Consider the following 20389-nt stretch of genomic DNA (forward strand, 5'->3'; position numbering starts at 1 on the left):
CAACTCCAGCACTACACAGTCTCAATGCAGAATGGGAAAGCATGGCCCTACACTGCTTGTGTCTGCTGTGCAGGCAGGGAGCTGAGGAACAGAAAGTTGAAACTCCAATGGTGACAAAGAGACTGCTAGCATTTGTTGGAGTGGGGGGACATCTCTATGTACACCTGGCATTTTCAAACATAGGAGGACATGTGGTTACTGCTGTAAAAAGCCCATGCTATAAAGTGACAGTTGAAAGCTGGCAGCATGGGATATAAAGCCCAAGAATGAGGGTCATGTCCTGGCCATGGCTGCTAAGTAGCAATCCTGAAGTAAAATGGGTTATATCTCATCTTTCCCTTCCTCTGCTCTCCCTGTAAGTAAGTTTTAGCTTGCATAGCTCAGACAAGCACAGAACCGCCAATGTATTAGCAATTAAAAAAAGAAATGAGAAAGTCAATACAGACTAACCTGGAGGGAACTGCAAAAGCACAGAATTGCTGGGTGTGCTAGGTGGCTCTGCCTGGTTCAGCAGCAGGCGCCTCTCCTGAAATCGTTTGCTGTAATATTTTTAGCTATTGTTAGTGATGCATGAGTAGTGATTTTGGATTGCCCTGGACCAAGTCATCCCTCATCTTCCCCTTCCTTCTGCAGTAACACAAGAAGATTTCAGCTCTGAGAGGGACCTAGCTATGCCTGGGATACTGCTAATGACAAGCAGAAGTCATCCAGCTTTTGCGGTTCTGTCCAGACATCCACTTCTAACAAAAAATCAGATCTCACCTAAAACAAATCTCTCCCATACATTTTCCCTCTGAATGTCAGAAGCCAAGCAGTTTTCTATTCTCAATTTACAGGTTTTTAATTTTTCAGTTAAATAATGATCAACACTGACACTTGAAAATGCGTTTTTAAAAACAGATGTTTCTGGGTTTCATTTGCCTATTTAAAACACTGAACTCTCTCATTTTTTTGCAGCCTTCAGCTGAGCTCAGGGTCTTTGCAGGCTAGACCTCTAAAACAACTTAGCAAGATGATGGGCACTACCGCTCAACTGGTAGCAGAGTGCTGGCACAGTGCTGCAAAGGGTTATATGCTTGGGACCCCTCCACGCTGGCCATGCACCTGGGCTGTGGGTACCTTCAAGTGGTCATTTTGGCTCATTTTACAGCAGAGGAGCTGTCAGTGCAAGAAGCAGCCAGCAGAGCCAGTGAGCACCATATGCTGTGATGTACAGGGAGAGTGTGTTCTCACTGTCCTGCAGTAAAACCAGGAATAAAACTCACCACATTCATGGTGTGGATGGAAGCTAGAGCAGGGACAGGTGTGCATAAGCACCTTGGCTCTGAAAAGGGAAGAAAGTTATCTACCTGCCACCTTCTTGTCCTGGTGACAGACTTTGGCAGAAGGGGAAGGGCAGGGGATGTACATGAACAATACAAACAAGCTCCCTTTTCCTTTTCTTTTCCTCCTTCTAAAGCTTCTTGGTAGCAGCACGAGCATTTATTCAGCTGTTCTTGGGTCTGTTGGAAAGACAACTTGGACAACAGACAGGACACATCAGGAAACCACTGAAGTAATTAATCAAATACACCTATACAAAGCAACCCAAACCCCAAAGAATGAGAAGCCCAAGCACAGCACGATCTCTTCTGCAGTGGCAAGATCACTGCTCATGAGCAGTACTGATACAGCAGCATTACACCTGTCACCTGACAATTTCAGATAAGGGCAGAGGTACCAGAGCTAGCATTGTACCCACTGGAAGCAGTAATGGCAGCATGTCCTGGCAGCTCAGTGCATATACACATAGGAAGCAGCCGCGCCCAAGTAGCCCTGCGTGCTCAGGCTGGCTTGGCTAAAGTCACACATGGCATCTCTTCATTCAGTTAAAACCCCTGCACTGTGGTGACAACCCCCAAGGCTCAGTTTCAACAAACCAGTGGATGAGGAGGAGAGGTCTGTCTTTGCCCTTCTTCACCAAAGTCCTCAGTCCTGCTTCCCAATGAGTGATGCAACCACTTCTGGACCTGCAGTAGCATGCTCGATTTCCCCAGTTAGGCCCAAGTCCTCCCCTGACTTCCAAAGAGCAGGAGCAGGTCCTCTTGTCTTTCAACTCGTATTCACAGAAACAGCCAGTAATGGCCAGCACTGCATTACAGAGGGACCAGAGAAACTTAACATAACAAGGCTGGCTTTAGGGGACCAAAACTTCCCAGCTTGTGAAGGTGCATGAGTGTAGCACTCTGGCTGGACACACGTCTCCAAAAGGTGTAAACTGGCCACAAACCCCACACCCTGAGCAGAGGTGTTTAGTCACATGGCCCTTTTAGAACACCAGGACTCAACAGAGCCCAGATATGGTACAAGGTGTCTAGTGTCAGAGGAGACAACATTTCAGTTAATGAAAAATTGCTCTCCAATTAACACCAACAATTTTTAGGGAAGATGACCATTTAGCCCCTCCCAGAATACTTATCCTCGAGCCCTCTGTGGTGCTATGTATTGACTTACCAAGCAGCTGCTCTTCCGTGTTTAATTAGCAGGTGTGAAGTTAGTGGTGTTGCATGGAGTAAGAGTTACGCTAGTTACACCTCTGCTTACCTGCACATAGCCAGTGTCAGTGAACTCAGGGTGAATTTCACTGCCATCTAGCGATTAATGTCCACTTTCCCTGCTGCGTCGCAGCAGAAAAATGATACAGCAAAGATTTTAATTCCCTAAGGCTGAAATCTTAGGTAGGCTTATATCCCATGGCTTCTTGAAGAACAATGATAGGTGGCACACGTAATAGAGCACAGACTCCTAGGTGCAAGGAGCTTGCATAGGACAGCTGATGTAGACATCTAGACATCCTGAGATGGGGTTCCTAGCTAAATTTGGTGAAGCTTCTATTAGCTCTTCATGCAAAGTACTTACAGAAAGCTAAATAAGTGCATGCACCCTCAATTTTGGCAGTCGTCCTGAATGTTCATATGCAGACACTTGTGTGCCTCTTTACATACTATAATGCCTTTTTTTTTTTCCTTTTCTGCAAATTCAGGGCCCACCCTAGCAGCAGAAGGTAAGGTATTCTTTTCAGAGCAGGCACAGGGAGGCCCAGAACTTGTAAATGTGTGCCTTTCCTAACAGTGTCAACAGCATCACTTCTGATCCAGGAATAGGCTCTTAATTTTCAAAATGTCTTGTGTCCAGAGGGTGTATGTTTTAAGCCAAGTGATGCATTAAGATAAAAGGATACTAAGCAGAGCAGGGATGAATAGAGAAAATTACTGTGACACTTTCACACTATGACTTCTGCTAGGTACAGATCATCCCTATTTGAACACTTAAGCATTAGATAACATACCGTTGAGAAAAACAAATGATTGTCTACTTTAGACATTTCTATTCTCTGCTTCAGATTTCATCCACTGTTCACTTACATTGAGTAGGCACCCACAGAGAGTGTACTCATGTAAATGTACACAGTGTACTTTAAAATGACAATGTTATTCATGACCAGACTCATACAGATCAGTCCAGACTGCCAGGGATTCTGGAAAGGACCTGTTATAGGACAAAAATAATGTAGTTTTTACATTCAAATGTGATTTTTTTACGCTTTGCTACTAGAATGTATTGTACCAACAGCCTGACAGTTCAGACTTAAAGGGAGAGAAAATGTTTTCAACTTGAGGTATTTAATAAGAGACGGTTATTTACAAGGAAAAACTAAACATTGAAGGATGTTTGATACTGGTGGACTACAAGTAAAATGCCATACTGCCATATTAACAGGCTTACCACAACTCAGCCAAACATCATTTTACCCAAGTTTTCCAAATCAGTTCGCCTTAAGCAGAAGATACACTAGGGAAGCGTGCTGCCAACCCAAAAGCCACAGGGGTAGTCACCAACTAAAACCAGAATTAGAAGGTACAAAGAAGCACACACCTTATCCCACAATGACCATAATGTGCAGAAAGCACTGATGTTCAGAAAAGGGCATGAGCTAGGCTGAGCAGCATTTTTCACCTTCTTGCATCCACCATGCCATATCTGGGACATCTGAGACATGTGGGTCAAGGTGTTAATATTCTCTCTCCATTCATGTGCACAGGGCAAGAAAACCACAGCTGCAGTGTCTCCCCTGCCCATTTTGAATTTGCACATAGGCAAATCTACCAGCATCTGCAAAGCCTTCGTGTGATCCCATAAGGGATGACTCCACACCATCATGTAATGTTGTTCCCTTACCCCTTTGTTCTAAAAGCCACAGAAGGCTTAAGGCATTTTGTGCTCACATAGGGGCCCATCCCTCCATAAGCCCCTTGTCACCACTGCACTGTGTGAATCACCTGCTAGCACTTGGACAAAAGTGTTCTGCATGGTGGGAGCGATTAGAAACCTCACTGCTTCCCTGCTGGAGGATTCTGGTCCCACAGAAGGTCCAGCTGAACAGCACACTCCTAATCTGCCTCAGCACAGCCAGACAGCAACTGATAGAAGCATTTTGTGCTAGCTGAGGTGGTTTTGTACTGAATAGATTAGCAAGGACTTGCATGCTGTTTTGTCAGCCAAGTTACAGAGACAAGGTAGAAGTCAGTAACAGCTTACACAGACAGGCACACACAGCTAGACCAACGTAAGAACATCAGCCTCTGATGAAAGCAGGCATAAGGAATTATTTCACATGCTTTAATAATTCTCCAAACTTCACTGAATGTTCCAATTACACTGATTTACAAGGGACAGTTGTACCAATACAGTTTTCCATTCCAGCACAGCTCTTCAGTAATAAAATTGTACACAAGAGTCACATCACTACACACAATCAGTAACGAGCAGGTTTTCTTGTGCAGATGAACCCTTAGGACAAATGAGTTGGGTTTATCTCCCGATCACAGGTAGTCAGTACCAATGCCTATAGGTTAAAAGTCATCTAACAATTCATACTATAAGATCCTTTTCTCTATAGCTTATACATTTTGTCAAGCTCCCACTTCCATGAGAAAGATTCTGTCTCAGACACATTTTTAAAATTAAAGGCTTGGTAGCTGCAGTTGCAACCTTGCTGGGCAGGCTGCCATTTTCCAAGCTCTGACAGCTCAGTATGTCTGAGTATGGTTGACTACCACAGAATTGAGGTGCCTTTTGAAGAGAATTTTAGAGCTCCTTGCAATCTGAATTACAGTAAACATAAACATCTGAAAGAAAAACTGAACACTTCTGCTAAAACATGACCTTTTTTTTTTTTTTTTTAGCTGGACTCTAGTCTCCAGCATGTTTTTTCCTTAGGATTTGCATGATTTGTTTGGTCACACATTTGTTTTACATGAGACGAGGCATTTTTCTGTTAATGCTGTATCTAGTTAACGTTCTGTTAACGTATCTAGTTATTCCTTCACTGGTAAACTTAGCTCAGAAATGGCATTATCTTTGCAAGTATCACTATGCTTGTATAACCAGTATAAAACCCTACTAACCGTGTCAGTAGATTACCGATTACTTCTAGACATCATTTTCAAGGATAAGAAGACCATAAGTTGACCACATGTAAGAAAATAGTCTAAGAGTCCTGTCAGAGGGTCCCATCATTCTTGACACAGAAGCAAAACAGGGCAAAATCTAAAATCTTCCCTCAGACCACAAGTGACTAAGAGGTCACATCCCAAAATACACTGTCCCAGTGGACACTGTTCCTCATCTTACCTTGGACTGAGCTATTTTCTCCAAAATTCATGCCAGTGTCTATAAAGAATACTCTGCCTCATTCCAAGTGCCCTCTGAATTTTGTTTATGAAAGATACAGGAACTTAGTAACACCCTAAGAAGAAGCAAAATTCTGTTCCCTCTTCACTGATGATGTTTAAGGATTGCATTTGTCTGTTGTATGTCTCTGAGCTTTCTTGACTGGTAGTGGCAAATATATTATTTTGACCTGAAGACCTTGAACATCCTGTCTGATCAGTACTCCACATTTAGTGTAGTTTCAGTTAGGAACAATTCATAGGGGTAAAAACATACACTTTTTGTTCTATGCTGGAGCTTCAACTGTGGTAAAAAAAAAAAAAAAGGCAAAAAAAAAAAAGTAGGTAACAAATCTCTAAAAGTTTGAAGTTCATGTCCATTTTAAATATTCATGTATAAAAATGTTTTTTCTACTGCTGGGAAAGCAGCACAAACATTAAAAAAAATACGTAGCTTTCATATATTAATTCCACTCCCCATGAGTTATTTTAAATTTAAAAATTTAAAAAATGCATTTAATTAACATATTTCAAGCATTTAAAATAATCTCCACTGTGGTTTAATTACAGCAGCAGCTTTTAATGTTTAGTATCAGAAAGACTGTTCATATTATGGAATAAATACTGGTATTTATTTGTTCTCTTTATGATCATCTCCAAGAAAATATTTCATATCAGACAAGCACTCCATGCTAAAAACACAGTTTGCAATAGCCATTTACTGAAAACAGGGCAGATGCAGCAGTTTTCTTGTACAAGTACACACATCTTTTGCAGTTCTGTACTGCAGGTGTCTTTTATCTTTCATAAAGGGGAGGAAAAATACTTCTTGGATGAATATATGCATGGAGATGATATGAAAAGCCTATAGAAGCAACAAGGTTAAGACATTTAATGCGAATAGGTCCCCAATAAAGCCATTCCTTCCCCTCCAGTTCAGTGAAGATACATAACCTAACCAGTTAGTTGTAATCTCTTCTGACGTATAATTTCAGTTGGGTCTGGTTACAAAGGGTGAAGAAAAAAAAGAATTTCAGATTTTCAGCTGTCTGAACAGAATTCCAAGAAAAAACTAAGAGGATCTTCTAGGGTCCTCAAAGCATTTTTCTTGACTGTGCATATAAGAATTCAAGGCTCCACTGAATATGTCAAGTGTATGGAATGTTTCTGGAATGAGAATACTCCAGTGCAAAAGACACCTCAATGCCATAGAATCCAATATCCCTAAAAGCGGGTATTTTATCTCTATTAGCATCTGAGAAGAATTGACTATGCACATCTAAAGACCAGAAGAAACAAACTAAAAAATTTCAAATACTTTTAAGTTATCCATTTTTATTAAAAAATGACACTTGGGTGTTAGTTGCATAGCTGCTTACACATCAGGCAACAACTGCAGCACCTGCTTGCACTAACCAGAAGTAGGTTACTTGATATCCACTGCAGCTAAGTTACCTGCAGTCATTACTGCAGCATGTGATGTGGCTGTGTTAGGAACCATGAGTGGATAAGCCAGGGCATGAGAAATTGGTTTAGTGCCTTATAAATAGCAGGCACAGTTTTATGTACTTATTATTAGGAAAAAAACCCTTCATTTGGTACATTTCAATAATTAAGCCTTAATACATTTCTTGACCACACCTAGAGCTATCACCAGTAGCAGCAGCGACCCAAGACTATACAGCACTCTGCACTCCTCTTTCATTGCAATACCTCTTCACCAGGAGAATACTACACTAGATTAAACTAGTTGATGACCCTACTTAGTACTGCTTTACTAGCTGTTCTAGCTTGAGAGCTTAGCACTGATTTCTTCCATGTGCAGCTACTGTTGCTTGTCTGTCAGTGTGCTCTGTTCAGTGCCTGAGCTGTGCTTGTTCTTAAGGGACCTTCCAACATACCTCCAGTATTCCTTTCGGATGGTGTCTTTTTCTTTAGCCAGAATTTCACACAGCTATGAAAGAAAATTGAGAGATTGGAGTGTTATACCAAAAGCTTATGGAATCCTTAATTATCTTTATAAAATGCATAAAATATATGGTTCAGCCAGTATTAGAAACACCTTTCTTAGCAACAACATTTGTTTTATTCACCGGATTTGCAACTGTCCAATGACCTCAAACTGATGTCATCTCCAACTGGTAGTCAACCAATCTGACACTGCACAAAAATCTCTCCAGTCCTATTTCAGTTGCAACTGCTTCCCTGGGACTCCTTTCTGTGCCTACCACTCATCATCTACCACAGCCTATTCAGTCTGTAGTATACTGCAGTGTAATTGTGACTTCCTGACAAGCTTGACTGTCTTTTAGCGATCCAGTAGGCTGTAAACCACTTCTTTCAAAACAGTGGGGGAACATCCTGCTCTTGCATCTTCAGTACTCCTGATGGACTGACAGAAGATATTTTGTTTATGGTTTTTCTCTTAGCAGACTGTCCCAGAAGGACTCTCCATGCAAGTCAGTAACCTTCTCTCACAACATGTTAGAGCTGGTGCTATACAGATACTTCTGCATGTTCTATTCTTATATTATTTTGATCTGGGTGAGCAGTGAGGCACAGCAGAAGTCAACCCTACTTGCAGGATATGCTGTGTAAAATTTATATGGTATGAACACTGTCTACAAATGTTGTAGTCAATTCCCTTTTATTATGCAGATGACATTGCCTTTCTCAGTGAACCAGAGTTGAGAACAGGAGCTTCGATGCCTAAACAGGTGAAGAAGTCAAACTCAGTGAAATAGTATAAAGGGACATGAATCTGGGAGGTAAAGCTGCACTGGTCCTGGAACACAACAAAGGGAAAATGTTGAGAAAGAATGATGTTGGAACACAGAGACTCCAGGCAAGAACTGCAGCTCTAATTACACTGAGTTCCAGTCTGTCCCACAGTGAATGAAAAGTGTTCTTGTAAAAACTACACTGCAAACCACAGCAAGGAGTTCCCTGAATATGAAGCACAGGGAGATACTCAACATTGCCAGAAGTCATTTATTCTCTGTAGGAAATGGTGCCTGACATTCCTTACTGATGTCCCCAGTGCCTGCTGGCCTTTAAGCTAATTCTGCCAGCTTTCTTGGAAAGAGCTAAGAGTGCAAAGGGAGCTTGAGTTTCTGTTTAGATATAGATACTCTGAGAAGAAGATTCACTAACCTACAGAGAAGAAAGTGAGTTCATGCTATAAAGTCAGCACCGGGAACTCCTCAATTGTACAAAGATCAATCCCATTTTGTTGGGATATAAAAAAGAGAGCAATAGATGGCATCCCTGAGAAGCAAAACCAAGCTCTCAAAACATACCTCCAATGCCTTGTTTAGTGTTTCTTCCTTGTTATCACACTGGTTTTCAAGCATATCTTCATACATGTCCACAAGAAAGGCAATCAGATAGGGTGAGCTGTGGCTGGGCTGTAAATCCAACAGTTGCTCTAACAGATTTGGATACTCAGAAAGACCACGATCCTGTAGAATCCTAGAACAGAGGTTAATAGGCTTGAAACATAATGCTGAGATACTTGATGTGAAGAACTAAATTTTTGTTACAACTTCTTTATTTGGAAATCAGTTTTGAAATAAGGGTGCAAATACAAGTAAGGCAGAAAGTAAGCAGAATGCAGCAATAATACAGCTTCATGTTGTAGTAAGCTGCTATAGTTATGCTCAACTGAACAGAAATTAGCCTGAAAGCATGCTCATTACCTCCTACTCTATGCTCTTGAACCCAGTAACATTACAGGTTAAGTTTTTAAAAGCCTGAATCTTTGCAATCCTCCTGCAAGAACTACAGAGCCAGAAACTTAGTCGGAAGTTACAGAGAAATTAGGTTAATATCTTAACTCCTTGTGGAGGTTTTTGCCTGCCTGCTTAAGTACACCACACTAGAATGAACAGCAAAAAGCTCTTTCCAGTTAAGAGCTAGGCATAAGACACCTTCTACAGATATTCTCTTTGCTCCACAGAGAAGGATGCCTCACCCTTTTAAATAGTTCCAAGCGCTCTCATTATGTGGCACGGCTGTGATCATCTCAAGAGTGTAGCTGTAAGAAAGATAACACGTCATGAATACAACCACTAACAGCGCAGTTAGAAATTACCGGAATGTGCTCAGACGCTCCCAAATACATCCCTCTAGTCTGTATTTCAGTCTTTTTGTGGATCATCTCAGCTGGGTCACAGATCAAAAATGTCTCGCGATATAATCACCGCAAGTCTTGGAGAGGCAGACATCGTGAGAACTGTTTTAAATTCTGCAATGTTCCATTTGCTGTGTTTTATACAATAATGAAACAGTTCTCAAAATTATGAGTGGTAACACTAAGAAACAACACGGTATACTTTCCCGGTATGCTAAAGAAATAACTTGTGTCTTGATGCTCAGAAACGGCAAGGGGTTGAAATGTTCTGGAGTAATCAAAGACCAGGACGAGCTATGTTAATATGAGTGCATGTGGTATGTTCTGTACCTATTTGCAGAACTTTCTTCACGAGGCTGCACTTGAGCAAACCCACAGAAAGGCCTGAGCTTTCAGCTCACGCAGCCTTCTGCAGCAGTTCTTTTAAAGTAGCAGTTAGGCAACTCCTCTAAAAGCAAAGCAACAAGAAGCACCTGCCATGTAGTCACAATGCCACATTTCATCTTCACGAAACAGACTTTACCTTCTGCCCTTCCCCAACATAACCAGGCATTCAGCTGATTTTCAGAGACAGCAGATACTGATAAAAAGTTCTATAAGCAGTACAGGAAAAAAAAACCAACCCTAAACCTTTTTTAACCTTCTGCAGTCACTATGACAAAGACCGAGTTTTATATGGCAACAAGCAACCCAACTACAGTTCTATAATGACACCTGGGAAGCCTTAACCTTAGACAGTCCAATTCTTAAGATGGTATCCAATTATCTTGAACATAGCACCACGTATAAACAGATCAAGAGAGTATGTCAGATCTAACCTTTGGAGAGAAAAGCTGGAAATATCCCAGCCTAAGTCATGGAAATGGTTCAGATTTATTAATCTGCAGTAAAGTTATAAACTGGAAGAGAAGTACAACTACAGCAGTTTTCAAAGACAACTGTGAAAGGTGGTGGGGGCTGGGATCCTCTACGAACAAAGTACCAATGGACCTATTCAGAGACTCAGTCTTTCGGCTGAAGAGTAACTCAAAAAAAACTGCAGCACCTTCTTTTCATTGCTTCTTCACTTCACTTCACATCTTCTCATAACCATCAACCCTGATCAACAGTCTGAGATGTGAAAACCATACAGTGAAGCTTCCCTTACCACCATCAGTAGTAGAATAAACGGCTAGAAGCCCAGTCTGTCTTCAGTTACAAACATACCACTTTGAAAGAGTTTCCAAAGCTCATTTTCCTCAAAAATAGCCAACTCACACAGGTAGTTGTATTTGTGCTGACCACATACCCTTGAAAGCTCCCTTCTTTTTCCAGCTGCATCAAATTCCTCACAAAAGGCAATTCTTCTTCCTACAATCCATGTCATCTTTAAATCATTGTGGCTACTGTACTACTAAACAGCAGTTTAGTACAATATTGCAAGTGCCTCTCCTTCCAAGCTTTCTAGGGGTAGGATGTAAGATATTAATGAACAGCACAACTTATGTCATTCCAGTGTCACAGATTTTCTGCAGGTTGTTCCACTATAGCTAGCTGACTATAAAAAGCCAAAATTTTTGTTTGCACAATAAACAGCAGGGTGGGAAGACAGATTCATGAGAATAGCTTGCGCAGGGTAAGCTTAGCTTGCTCCAGTACTACTCAACAAGTCAGTGGTACTGAACACATCTATATATGCACTAACACTTGATCTGCTATCCATGAGAGTAAGCCCAAAAACCGCATTAAAAACAGGGAAGACAAGCCCACAGGGACTGTCAAAGTATTCCTTTGCTTTCACATAAGGGAGAATGCTTAATGTGAGCATGAACAGCATTACTAACTGGACTTCTCTGTCTAGGACTGCTGGATCATCATAGCCGGTGGTGTTGAAAATTACAAAGTGTCGCTGGTTCCAAACAGAGTTGTTTCTCACATCCTCCCTCAAAAGCTGGTCTACGTATTCCAGTTCATTGTCCCATAACTTGAACTCCTATGGAAAGGGAAGGAAGAGACAATATCAATATCAAAAGTTTTTATTTTTTAAAATATATTTTCCTTGCTCTTAAGTTCTCTGAACATTAGATACAGAGACTTTTTTAAAGAGAGCAACACAAAGTTCAAAGAAAAATAAGGAAGGGTGCAAAAGGAACACACTACACTATTCAGTTGCACACAATGGTATTAGCTCATCATTAAATTCACACACATAACAGTACGCAGCCAACAATAGACCTTTTTGAATCCACTTCCTAAAAGGCAAGTTTATAACTAACCTCTACCACACCTTAAAATGCAATTGGTTCTCCCCCTTCAGCTTTAAGAAATAAAGTGCCAAATGCAATTCAGATTGTATTTAAGAAGCAAAACTCTACAACCTGAGCAGGTTATTTAGTGAATCAAGAGTTCTGTGGATACAATACCTGAATAACCCATTGTCTGTGTTGCCACGCATGGTAATTTTTGGCATCTTGGTTAAGAATGTCAGCTATGAACTCAAGCTCTTGGGATGGATCCTGCAGCCACTCCACCAACACCCGTCTGTGATGCCTAATGAGAAGAGAAGGAAACTATTTTTAGAACAGTCTAAAAATTGTCTGTGAATATGTGGTCTGTATTAAAACAGCATATAGCAACCGCACTACTTAGAAAAAAAAACACTAGTTAAATACTTCAAATTAAATGTACCAAAACACTTCACTTGGCTCTGAGAAATATATGATACTATAACAAATTCTAAGTACACGTACACATTGGCCAATCGCCTCCATTTAGACAAGTTATGTTTACTTAAAGTGACACGTTTCCACTTTTAACACTCATGGCCGAAGTCTTCAGCAGAATAAAATCTTCTAGTACTACATAATTTCTCTAGCAATAACAGCACTGCTGTTTTGCCTATTCCCATTCACTTGCGAAAAACGCAACAATAGGTAAGCAAACTCCAAAGCCAATAAAAGAAAAAACATTCATTTCTATTTGTCTTTTTTGTTTGCCTTTCCATGAGTCACTTTTTTGATCTGTCACACTTATTTTGACAGTTTAAAAATTGAAATAGAAAAAAACCAAGACCATTTTGGCACATCATAATCATATGTTTAGAACAAACTGCCAGAGAGGACTTTGGCAGTGATACTGTTGCAACTTCATTTAACTCCTTCACTACTGCCACTGCAGTAGATGCAGGAAGCAACTCTTAACAATTTTTAGGATCAATGATAACAACTTATTCTAGGCAGTTTACAAAACAAAAATTAACTGAAAAAATGTTAAGAACTGAAAAGAAACCAGGATTTTACCAGACTTGGTAGTTCTTTGGCTGGTCTTCAATGATAGCTGTAATATACTTAAGTTCCTCATGGAGATCCTTTCCCAAAGACTGCAGGAGGACTCTCCGGAAATGCCTGTATAAAACAGTCAAGCATGCGAACATTGCAACAGGGCTTTCCTAAAATTCACAGAGGAGAACATAAAAGAATCTTTGTTCATACTTCTACTAACAGATATTGAGTTAAAGAGTGCAAAAAACTAAACCATGTATCCAGTTCTGTTAAAGGCTGGTCAGTTATAGAACAGTAGAGAACTGGATTACAACTGGTTACAACAGTATGTTATCCAAGATCACAGCAATCCTGTTTCAAATTAACCTATCTACCCACACTAGTCTTACCATCACAGAAACTATGACTTAGTGCTTAAAAATAATGTAAATTTTCTGATTTTATGCAAGTTAGTGCAATAAAGATGTACAAGAGGTACTTGTTAGCACTCACGAGTTAAAAGGCCCTACTCTGAATATCAGAAATTCACTGTTTATTCATTACCTAACTGAACATTATCCTGACAGATCCTCTAAAATGCACTACTTGGTAATTATTTAGCAGGAAATAGCAGCTATCATGCTTTTATGCCTCTTCCTGAGGACAGCTGAGGGCACCAGCATTTTGCCAAGGCCACGTGTTATGGGTTTGTGTGGCGCAGGTTTTTTTGGTAGCAGGGGAGGGGGCTGCGGGGTGGCTCCTGTGAGAAGCCGCTAGAAGCTCCCCCGACTTCAAGTCAGACCCGACTATGCCCCAGGCCGATCCAATCAGTGACGGTGGCAGCACCTCTAGGAGAACAGATTTAAGAAGGGGAACTGGTAGTGACTAGGGGGACTGGAATGTGAGAGGAACACCTATGCAGATACCCAGGTCAGTGAGGAAGGAGGGGAGGAGGTGCCCCGGAGGAAGGGATGCCCCTGCAGCCCGTGGTGAGATGGCAGGCTGTCCCCCCCAGCCCATGGAGGTGAGCGGGGGAGCAGATGTCCACCTGCAGCCCAGGGAGAACCCCACGCCGGAGCAGGGGGATGCCCCCAAAGATGGCTGTGACTCCATGGGAAAGCCCGCGCTGGAGCAGTGTGTGACTGAAGAACGGCCCGCAGAAAGGACCCACGCCAGGGAAGTTCGGGAAGAACTGCAGCCCGCAGAAAGGACTCATGTTGGAGGAGTTAGTGAAGGACTGTCTCCCGTGGGAGGGACCCCATGGTGGAGCAGGGGATGAATGAGGAGTCCTCCTCCCGCTGAGGAGGAAGAAGCGGCAGAGACGAGGTGTGGTGAGGTGACCCCAACCCCCATCCCCTGTTCCCCTGTGCGGCGGAGGGGAGGAGGTGGAGAGAACTGGGAGTGGAGTTGAGGCGGGAAGGAGGGAGGGGTGGGGGAAAGGTGTTCTAAGGTTTGGTTTTACTTCCCATTATCCTTGTTTCGATTTGATTGGTGGTAAATTAAATTGATTTTGTTTCTTCCCCAAGTTGAGCCTGTCTTTTGCCCATGACCATAAGTGGTGAGTGATCCCTCCCTGTCCTTGTCTTGACCCACAAGCCTGCCTTTATATTTTCTCCTCATCCCACTGTGGCTGGGGGCTGGGCGAGGGGAGCGAACACGCGGCTGTGTGGTGCTTTGTTACTGGCTGGGCTGAAACCATGACACCACGTTATCAGGTAAGTGATCTGTATCAGAAATAGTGTGGCCAGCAGGAGCAGGGAGGTGATTGCTCCCCCGTACTCGGCACTGGTGAGGCCGCACCTCAAGTACTGTGTTCAGTTTTGGGCCCCTTTCTCACTACAAGAAAGACATTGAGTTGCTGGAGCATGTTCAGAGAAGGGCAACCAAGTTGGTGAGGGGCCTGGAGCATAAGCCTTATGAGGAGCGGCTGAGGGAGCTGGGGCTGTTTAGTCTAGAGAAGAGGAGGCTGAGGGGAGACCTTATCACTCTCTACAACTACCTGAAAGGAGGCTGTAGTGAGGTGGGTGCTGGTCTCTTCTGTCAGGTGGCTGTAGATAGGACGAGAGGAAATGGCCTCAAGTTGCGGCAAGGGAGGTTTAAGTTAGGTATTAGGAAAAATTTCTTTACTGGGAGGGTTGTCAGACATTGGAATAGGCTGCCCAGGGAAGTGGTTGAGTAACCATCCCTGAAGGTATTCAAAAAGCGAGTAGACAGGGTACTTCAGGACATGGTTTAGTGGGCATGGTTGATGGTTGGACTCGATGATCTTGAAGGTCTTTTCCAACCTAAATGATTCTATGATTCTATCTAATTTTAAAAAGTAAAGTTCTTTTTGTGGCTTATCCTGACCTTGATTGATAATATCCTCAAAGCTAAGTGAATGAAAACCACTGAATCAAAATGAGACACAGAAAATACTGAACAAAGGCTTTCTTCAGAAGCTCACTGGAAGTCTGCACTACTCCTCTGTGTACACTCAACTAGTTGTGCACTGATTAGGCTAACAAAATTATTAAAGACATAAGAGGTCAGCAATCAAATGATGACAGAAATAATCCCAAGATTATCACTTACCATACTGTGTAGTTTGCAGCATTTAACTCAATGGCATCTGCTGTTAGCTTGAAAGCTCTTTCGCTTCTCTCATCCCGCTGCAGAACAGCCCGGAAATAATCATAGACATCGCGAACTAAATAGATAACAGCATCTTATCCAAAGCTATCAGGCAATGGCCTGATTAGTGGGTAAGGTTAAAAATCCTTTCAAGTCACTTCCTGTTTTGAGTACTTTAAATATACCTCTTTAAAATGATAGCTACATATTGCTCTGACAGCACTGTTGATTGAAACCTCCAAATGATGTTAGTATACTGAAAAGCTGCAAAGATACCTCAAAAATACACCAGCTGAATAATATCCAAAACAATCAGAAAAGCTCCTTGCTGCTTACTCACACTACTTCCCCAGATGCAGTTGCTTCATACGTCCCTCTTCCACTTGTGGGCCAGAAATGCCTTATTATGTGAACCAGACTGTCTTTTGTATTACCTCTTAAGCTGTATGATTTTAAAATAAAACCTTGGCTATAAACATCTCGGGTGAAGATTCAACTGCAGAAATGCTTGGTGAAAACATCACACACAACCACCATAACACAATAAATATTAATTTCTTCACAGTACTACTCTAGAAAATATGTCATCCAAAACGTGAAGTCTTGCTTTAACAGCGCTAAGGACAGATACAAATTTAACCACCTTAAGTTCCCAGTACAGAACGTGTTTAAAACTTACATTTTTCACTGTAGATGATCTGAACAACAGGATTTGGCCCATCATTTTGAGGGACAGGTTCAATGTCTGCCCATTCCTTCCTGTCCCTGTAAATAAACGGTTTTGCCTTTTCAGCGCTTCTAAAAAGGACAAAGCTCTACTCAAACCACTACACGCACAGATCTACGTCCACCAACACGTCCTCGTTCCCGACGGTCACTGTATTCTTGTCTATGACATAGACCAGCGTATAAACGCGTACGGGAGGTACTGACGTAGGTACCCGTACCACAGCCCAGCTGTGAAACAGCTCGGGACAGGAAAGTAGTCGATCTCACCGCCCCCCGTCCCTCAGCCCTAACTGCCATGACTTGGGTTCGCGCGGCACGCGTCGGCAGCGGCTTCCAGCGCTTGTCATCCCCAGGCCCCCGCGCCCCGCTCCTCCTGCCCGCGCGGGCCCGTACCTGCACAGCACGGAGCCAACCCCCCCCCCCCCCCCCCCCCTCCTCCTCCCGCACCAGCAGCAGGGGCGGCTGCCACGGCCCGCTGCCGCCCTCCGGGCCCGGCTCCGCCATCCCGCGCCCCTCACAACCAACAGCCGCTTCCAGGGCCGTGCTACCGCGCGCGCCCCCGCGCGGCGCGGCACGGCACGGCACGGCACGGCGTGACCTGCGGCGAGGCGAGGCGAGGCTCCGCGCCCTCACCGCCCGGCCGCCCGTGCCGGAGGGCGCCCCGTCGCGGCCGCCCCGGCCGTACCTGTAGAGCACGTAGCCGGCGTCCTCCCCCTCCTCCTCCTCGTCCAGCAGCTGCCCGAGCCCACCCTCCGGCTCGCCGCCGACCTCCCCCTCCGGCTGCAGCTCCGCCGCCCCCAACCCCTCTGCAGCCATCGCCCCGCCGCCGCTTCTGGCGCCTGCCCTAACCATGGAGAGCGGCGGGGGCAGAGCGGCCGTGCGCCGCGAGGCCGTGCGACTTGCTACTGCGTGGCTCGCTACTGCCTCCCCTGGCGCGGAGGGCAGGGTTGTGCGGCGGCCTGCGCCCCGCCGCCGCCTGGCCGGGACGCGGCGGCCGGCGGCGGGGCAGGACGGCTGTCCTCCGAGCCCGGAGCCGCCACCGGGACCGGCAGCACCCTGAGGAGCTTTAATCCACGGGTCTGCTAATTAACCCTCAGAAACGTAGCGGGGGAGGCGGCAGGAGGTTGGGCCGGGCTCGGGCCCCAGGCCCCGGGGCCGGGGTACTTCTCCAGTTCGCCCTTCCCCTTCCAGCCTGCGCTGAGGAAAACCTGTGGAGCCAGCGGGGTCCGTCAGCGTTGTGGCCTGACGGGTCGTCACGTCCCTGCCCGTGCGTTACGGACTAGCGCTGACTGGTTGGTTATTTGGGTGGCTGCTATCTACTCTGCTGTGCTTTATGCTTGGGTTTTCACTGCTATAAAATCTGAGACACGAGAAGTGAAGGGAGGCATTTCTCATGCTAGCGGTAGCGTATTTCCTGTGAGAACCCACCTGAACACCAACATCGGGGTTTGCAGGTGCAAGGCCGTGAGACCAACAGCACCAGACTGATGCTGTGGGAACACATGAGAAAACAGAGGCTCTGGGAAATACAGCGGGTGAGGTGGAAGGTTACAATGCTGCAAATAGCAGGGCCCTGGCATTACTGAATCTCGCGTGCGGCAGGCATGGTGAGCTGTGTTCCTCCCCTATGGAAACTCACAGAATGGCGCCGATTTAGAGTCGAACTTTCTGACAGGGCAAAGCCGAGGAATCTGGTCTCTGTAAAAGGTGGAATCAGAGGAGGTTTTGAAACAGCCAGTTGTAACCAGTCGGTGAAATCAGGGAAGGCAGGAGATCCTCTGAAGTGGTATTGGGTCAGAAGGACAAAGTAGCTGAGCCGAAGATAGTCATTAGGAAAAGCAGCTGACCCAGTGTTACAGGTTCATAGTCTGGGGCATGCTGAGATGCTTTAGAGAGGGGAGGGCTAAAGACAGGAAGAGCACATGTGTAGTAATGGCAGTGCATACATCTCCATCTGTGCTGTATATTCAGGGAGGTGGGAAATCATTCCATGTGTGGTGGAAGGGGTTAAAGTCTTTAATTCTGGGGTGCTCAAGTTGAAAGGGTGTAGCTGTGTCACATGTTTGACAGTGATTTTAGGGAAAGAAGAATGGTGCCAGAGCAACAGTGAGGGAGTATAAATGCACGGCTGCAAATTGAAACACAAGATCCAGGACAAGGAAGAATCGGGCTTGCAGGTGGTTCTTCTGCCACTGAGCAACTTTGTCTCCTTTGGGAAGTCACTTAGCCTCTGTGCTTTCCTTGCCTCTGCCTTTTTTCTGTCCTGTCTGTTTTAATGCACTTGGGGACTTTGTTTGTTTCTGCCAGGATGTTTGTTCAGTGACTGTTTGGAGTGCCTAGTTTGGTTGGTGCCTCTGGGTATTACAGTAATGTAGACTATAGTAATATCATAGTGGAGGGGAAAAAACAGAGCAATCTACTGAAAGGTTGCTTTGGATTATAGGACTATGAATAGAACAGAAAGGAAATGGAGAAAGATGTACCTAAAGACAGAGAGAATATTCAGCAGTACCTAAGTGAAAGACAAAAGTTATAAAATGCAGAACATTCTAAAAAAACCAGAGAAAGAACCAAGATGAGCCTACAAAGAAACAAGGTATATTATAAACAGATCAGAGGAAATGTGCACATATGAATGAGAGGAACCTCAAAGGCAGTAAATCCTGTTTTGTAAGAGAGCAGAAAGGGAAGTTGCTGTTCCTGACCTGCAGAGGGAAAGGTTGCACTGCGAGTTCGTTAGATACCAACAGCTCTCCATGGGCAGAGGGCAGTTGAGACACAGATCTTCAAGAAATCTGGTTTATTAGCTCTGCTCTTTGAGGAACAATTTGGGTTTTGGTCACACTTCCTCCAGAACTAACACATAATGACCTGCCATTGCTGTTTCTTATGCTGGTATTATCTTTACCAGCTATTTAAGATGGATTACAGACAGGCCAGATCCTGCAATAGGAGCTTACTTCCTCAGAATGGCAGGGCAGGACAAGAAACAAAAGTGAGCTTCTCTGATGCCAGCCACTGGATGGAGCTGGTCCAAGAATATCTTGCGGATGGCATGGGGTGGACAGCAGATAGGGTAGCTGTCCCACTGCCCTCAGGACTAGCTTCTGCATTTTCAGCCTGAACCTGTGGGTTGTTGGGGTCTGGGGACTGCTTCTAAAGGCTTGAGGGCCAGTAACTGAGAAAACCAAGCCTGTTGCAGGAAGCTTAAGCATGTTACGAACAAGTTGTGTCCTCATGAGAGCAACTCGGGAGTCTGCCAACTAAGGAAGCTTGAAAGTCATGAGTATAACTGAATTTTAAAATGAGGGGCCAGACCAAAACCCAGTGAGATCACAGCAAATCCTTCCATAAACTGTACAGGCTTCTGATCCGTCTACAACCGCTCAATTTAATTTACTGAACTACAAACTTGTTGTGGCATGCTGTCTTCAGTCCTCTCAGCCTTGGGGCACTCTGAAAGCCTTAGCTGGGCCTGCAAAAGCAGGACTCTGCTTTAGTGTGGATCTGCTTTATAAAATAATATTTGGACGTTCTTGCTGCATGCCTCCTGGCTCAGATTCAGTGGAGATCATTCGTGTTACAGGTCTAATATCTGTAATCACACTTTACAGAGAATATTAAAATGCCACCTGAAGCTTCTACTTAAAAATATGGCTCTGGCAGCTAGGACCTTTGGGAAGAAGCAACAATAGAACGAGAGCTGCAATGAAGCTCTAAACAAAGACTGGAGGATAAATAAATGTGTCGTGTCCCAGCACTGCAGTGTCAGTTACCAGTTTTCCTCTTAGGAGGAGCCTGGTAGCTCAGAGGCAAATCAAGGGCTCCGTGGTGCAGTATGTGCAGCAAGAGGTGGGCACTGCTCCAAATGCGTGGCAGGCAAGCATAGCTACGGAGGAAAGGGGGCAGAGCCAGTGTGGCGGGGGTCTCTTGAACTGCCGCAGAGGGCTGGGTTCAGGTTATCT

General features: G+C 44.2%; 1 protein-coding gene across 2 annotated transcripts in view; it reads right to left on the reverse strand.

Annotated features, from left to right (window-relative positions):
* Positions 1 to 17275, reverse strand: part of FNTA (farnesyltransferase, CAAX box, alpha) — a 28160-nt gene extending 10885 nt beyond the window's left edge. The window contains exons 1-9 of one of the 2 annotated variants that reach the window (XM_030003446.2): positions 16818 to 16982; positions 16375 to 16460; positions 15657 to 15733; positions 13122 to 13226; positions 12246 to 12372; positions 11667 to 11815; positions 9685 to 9747; positions 9011 to 9182; positions 7613 to 7665 (exon numbers count right to left, since the gene is read on the reverse strand). In XM_030003446.2, the coding sequence (XP_029859306.2) occupies positions 7613 to 7665; positions 9011 to 9182; positions 9685 to 9747; positions 11667 to 11815; positions 12246 to 12372; positions 13122 to 13226; positions 15657 to 15733; positions 16375 to 16419 (791 nt within the window). In that variant the 5' untranslated portion in view covers positions 16420 to 16460; positions 16818 to 16982. Of the gene's footprint in view, positions 1 to 6210; positions 7666 to 9010; positions 9183 to 9684; positions 9748 to 11666; positions 11816 to 12245; positions 12373 to 13121; positions 13227 to 15656; positions 15772 to 16374; positions 16461 to 16817; positions 16983 to 17109 lie in introns of those variants that run through there. The other variant, XM_030003445.1, reaches the window with a different exon arrangement.
* Positions 17276 to 20389: the final 3114 nt, after the last annotated feature.

The sequence above is a fragment of the Aquila chrysaetos genome, chromosome Z (genome assembly GCF_900496995.4).
Source record: "Aquila chrysaetos chrysaetos chromosome Z, bAquChr1.4, whole genome shotgun sequence".
NCBI lineage: Eukaryota > Metazoa > Chordata > Aves > Accipitriformes > Accipitridae > Aquila > Aquila chrysaetos.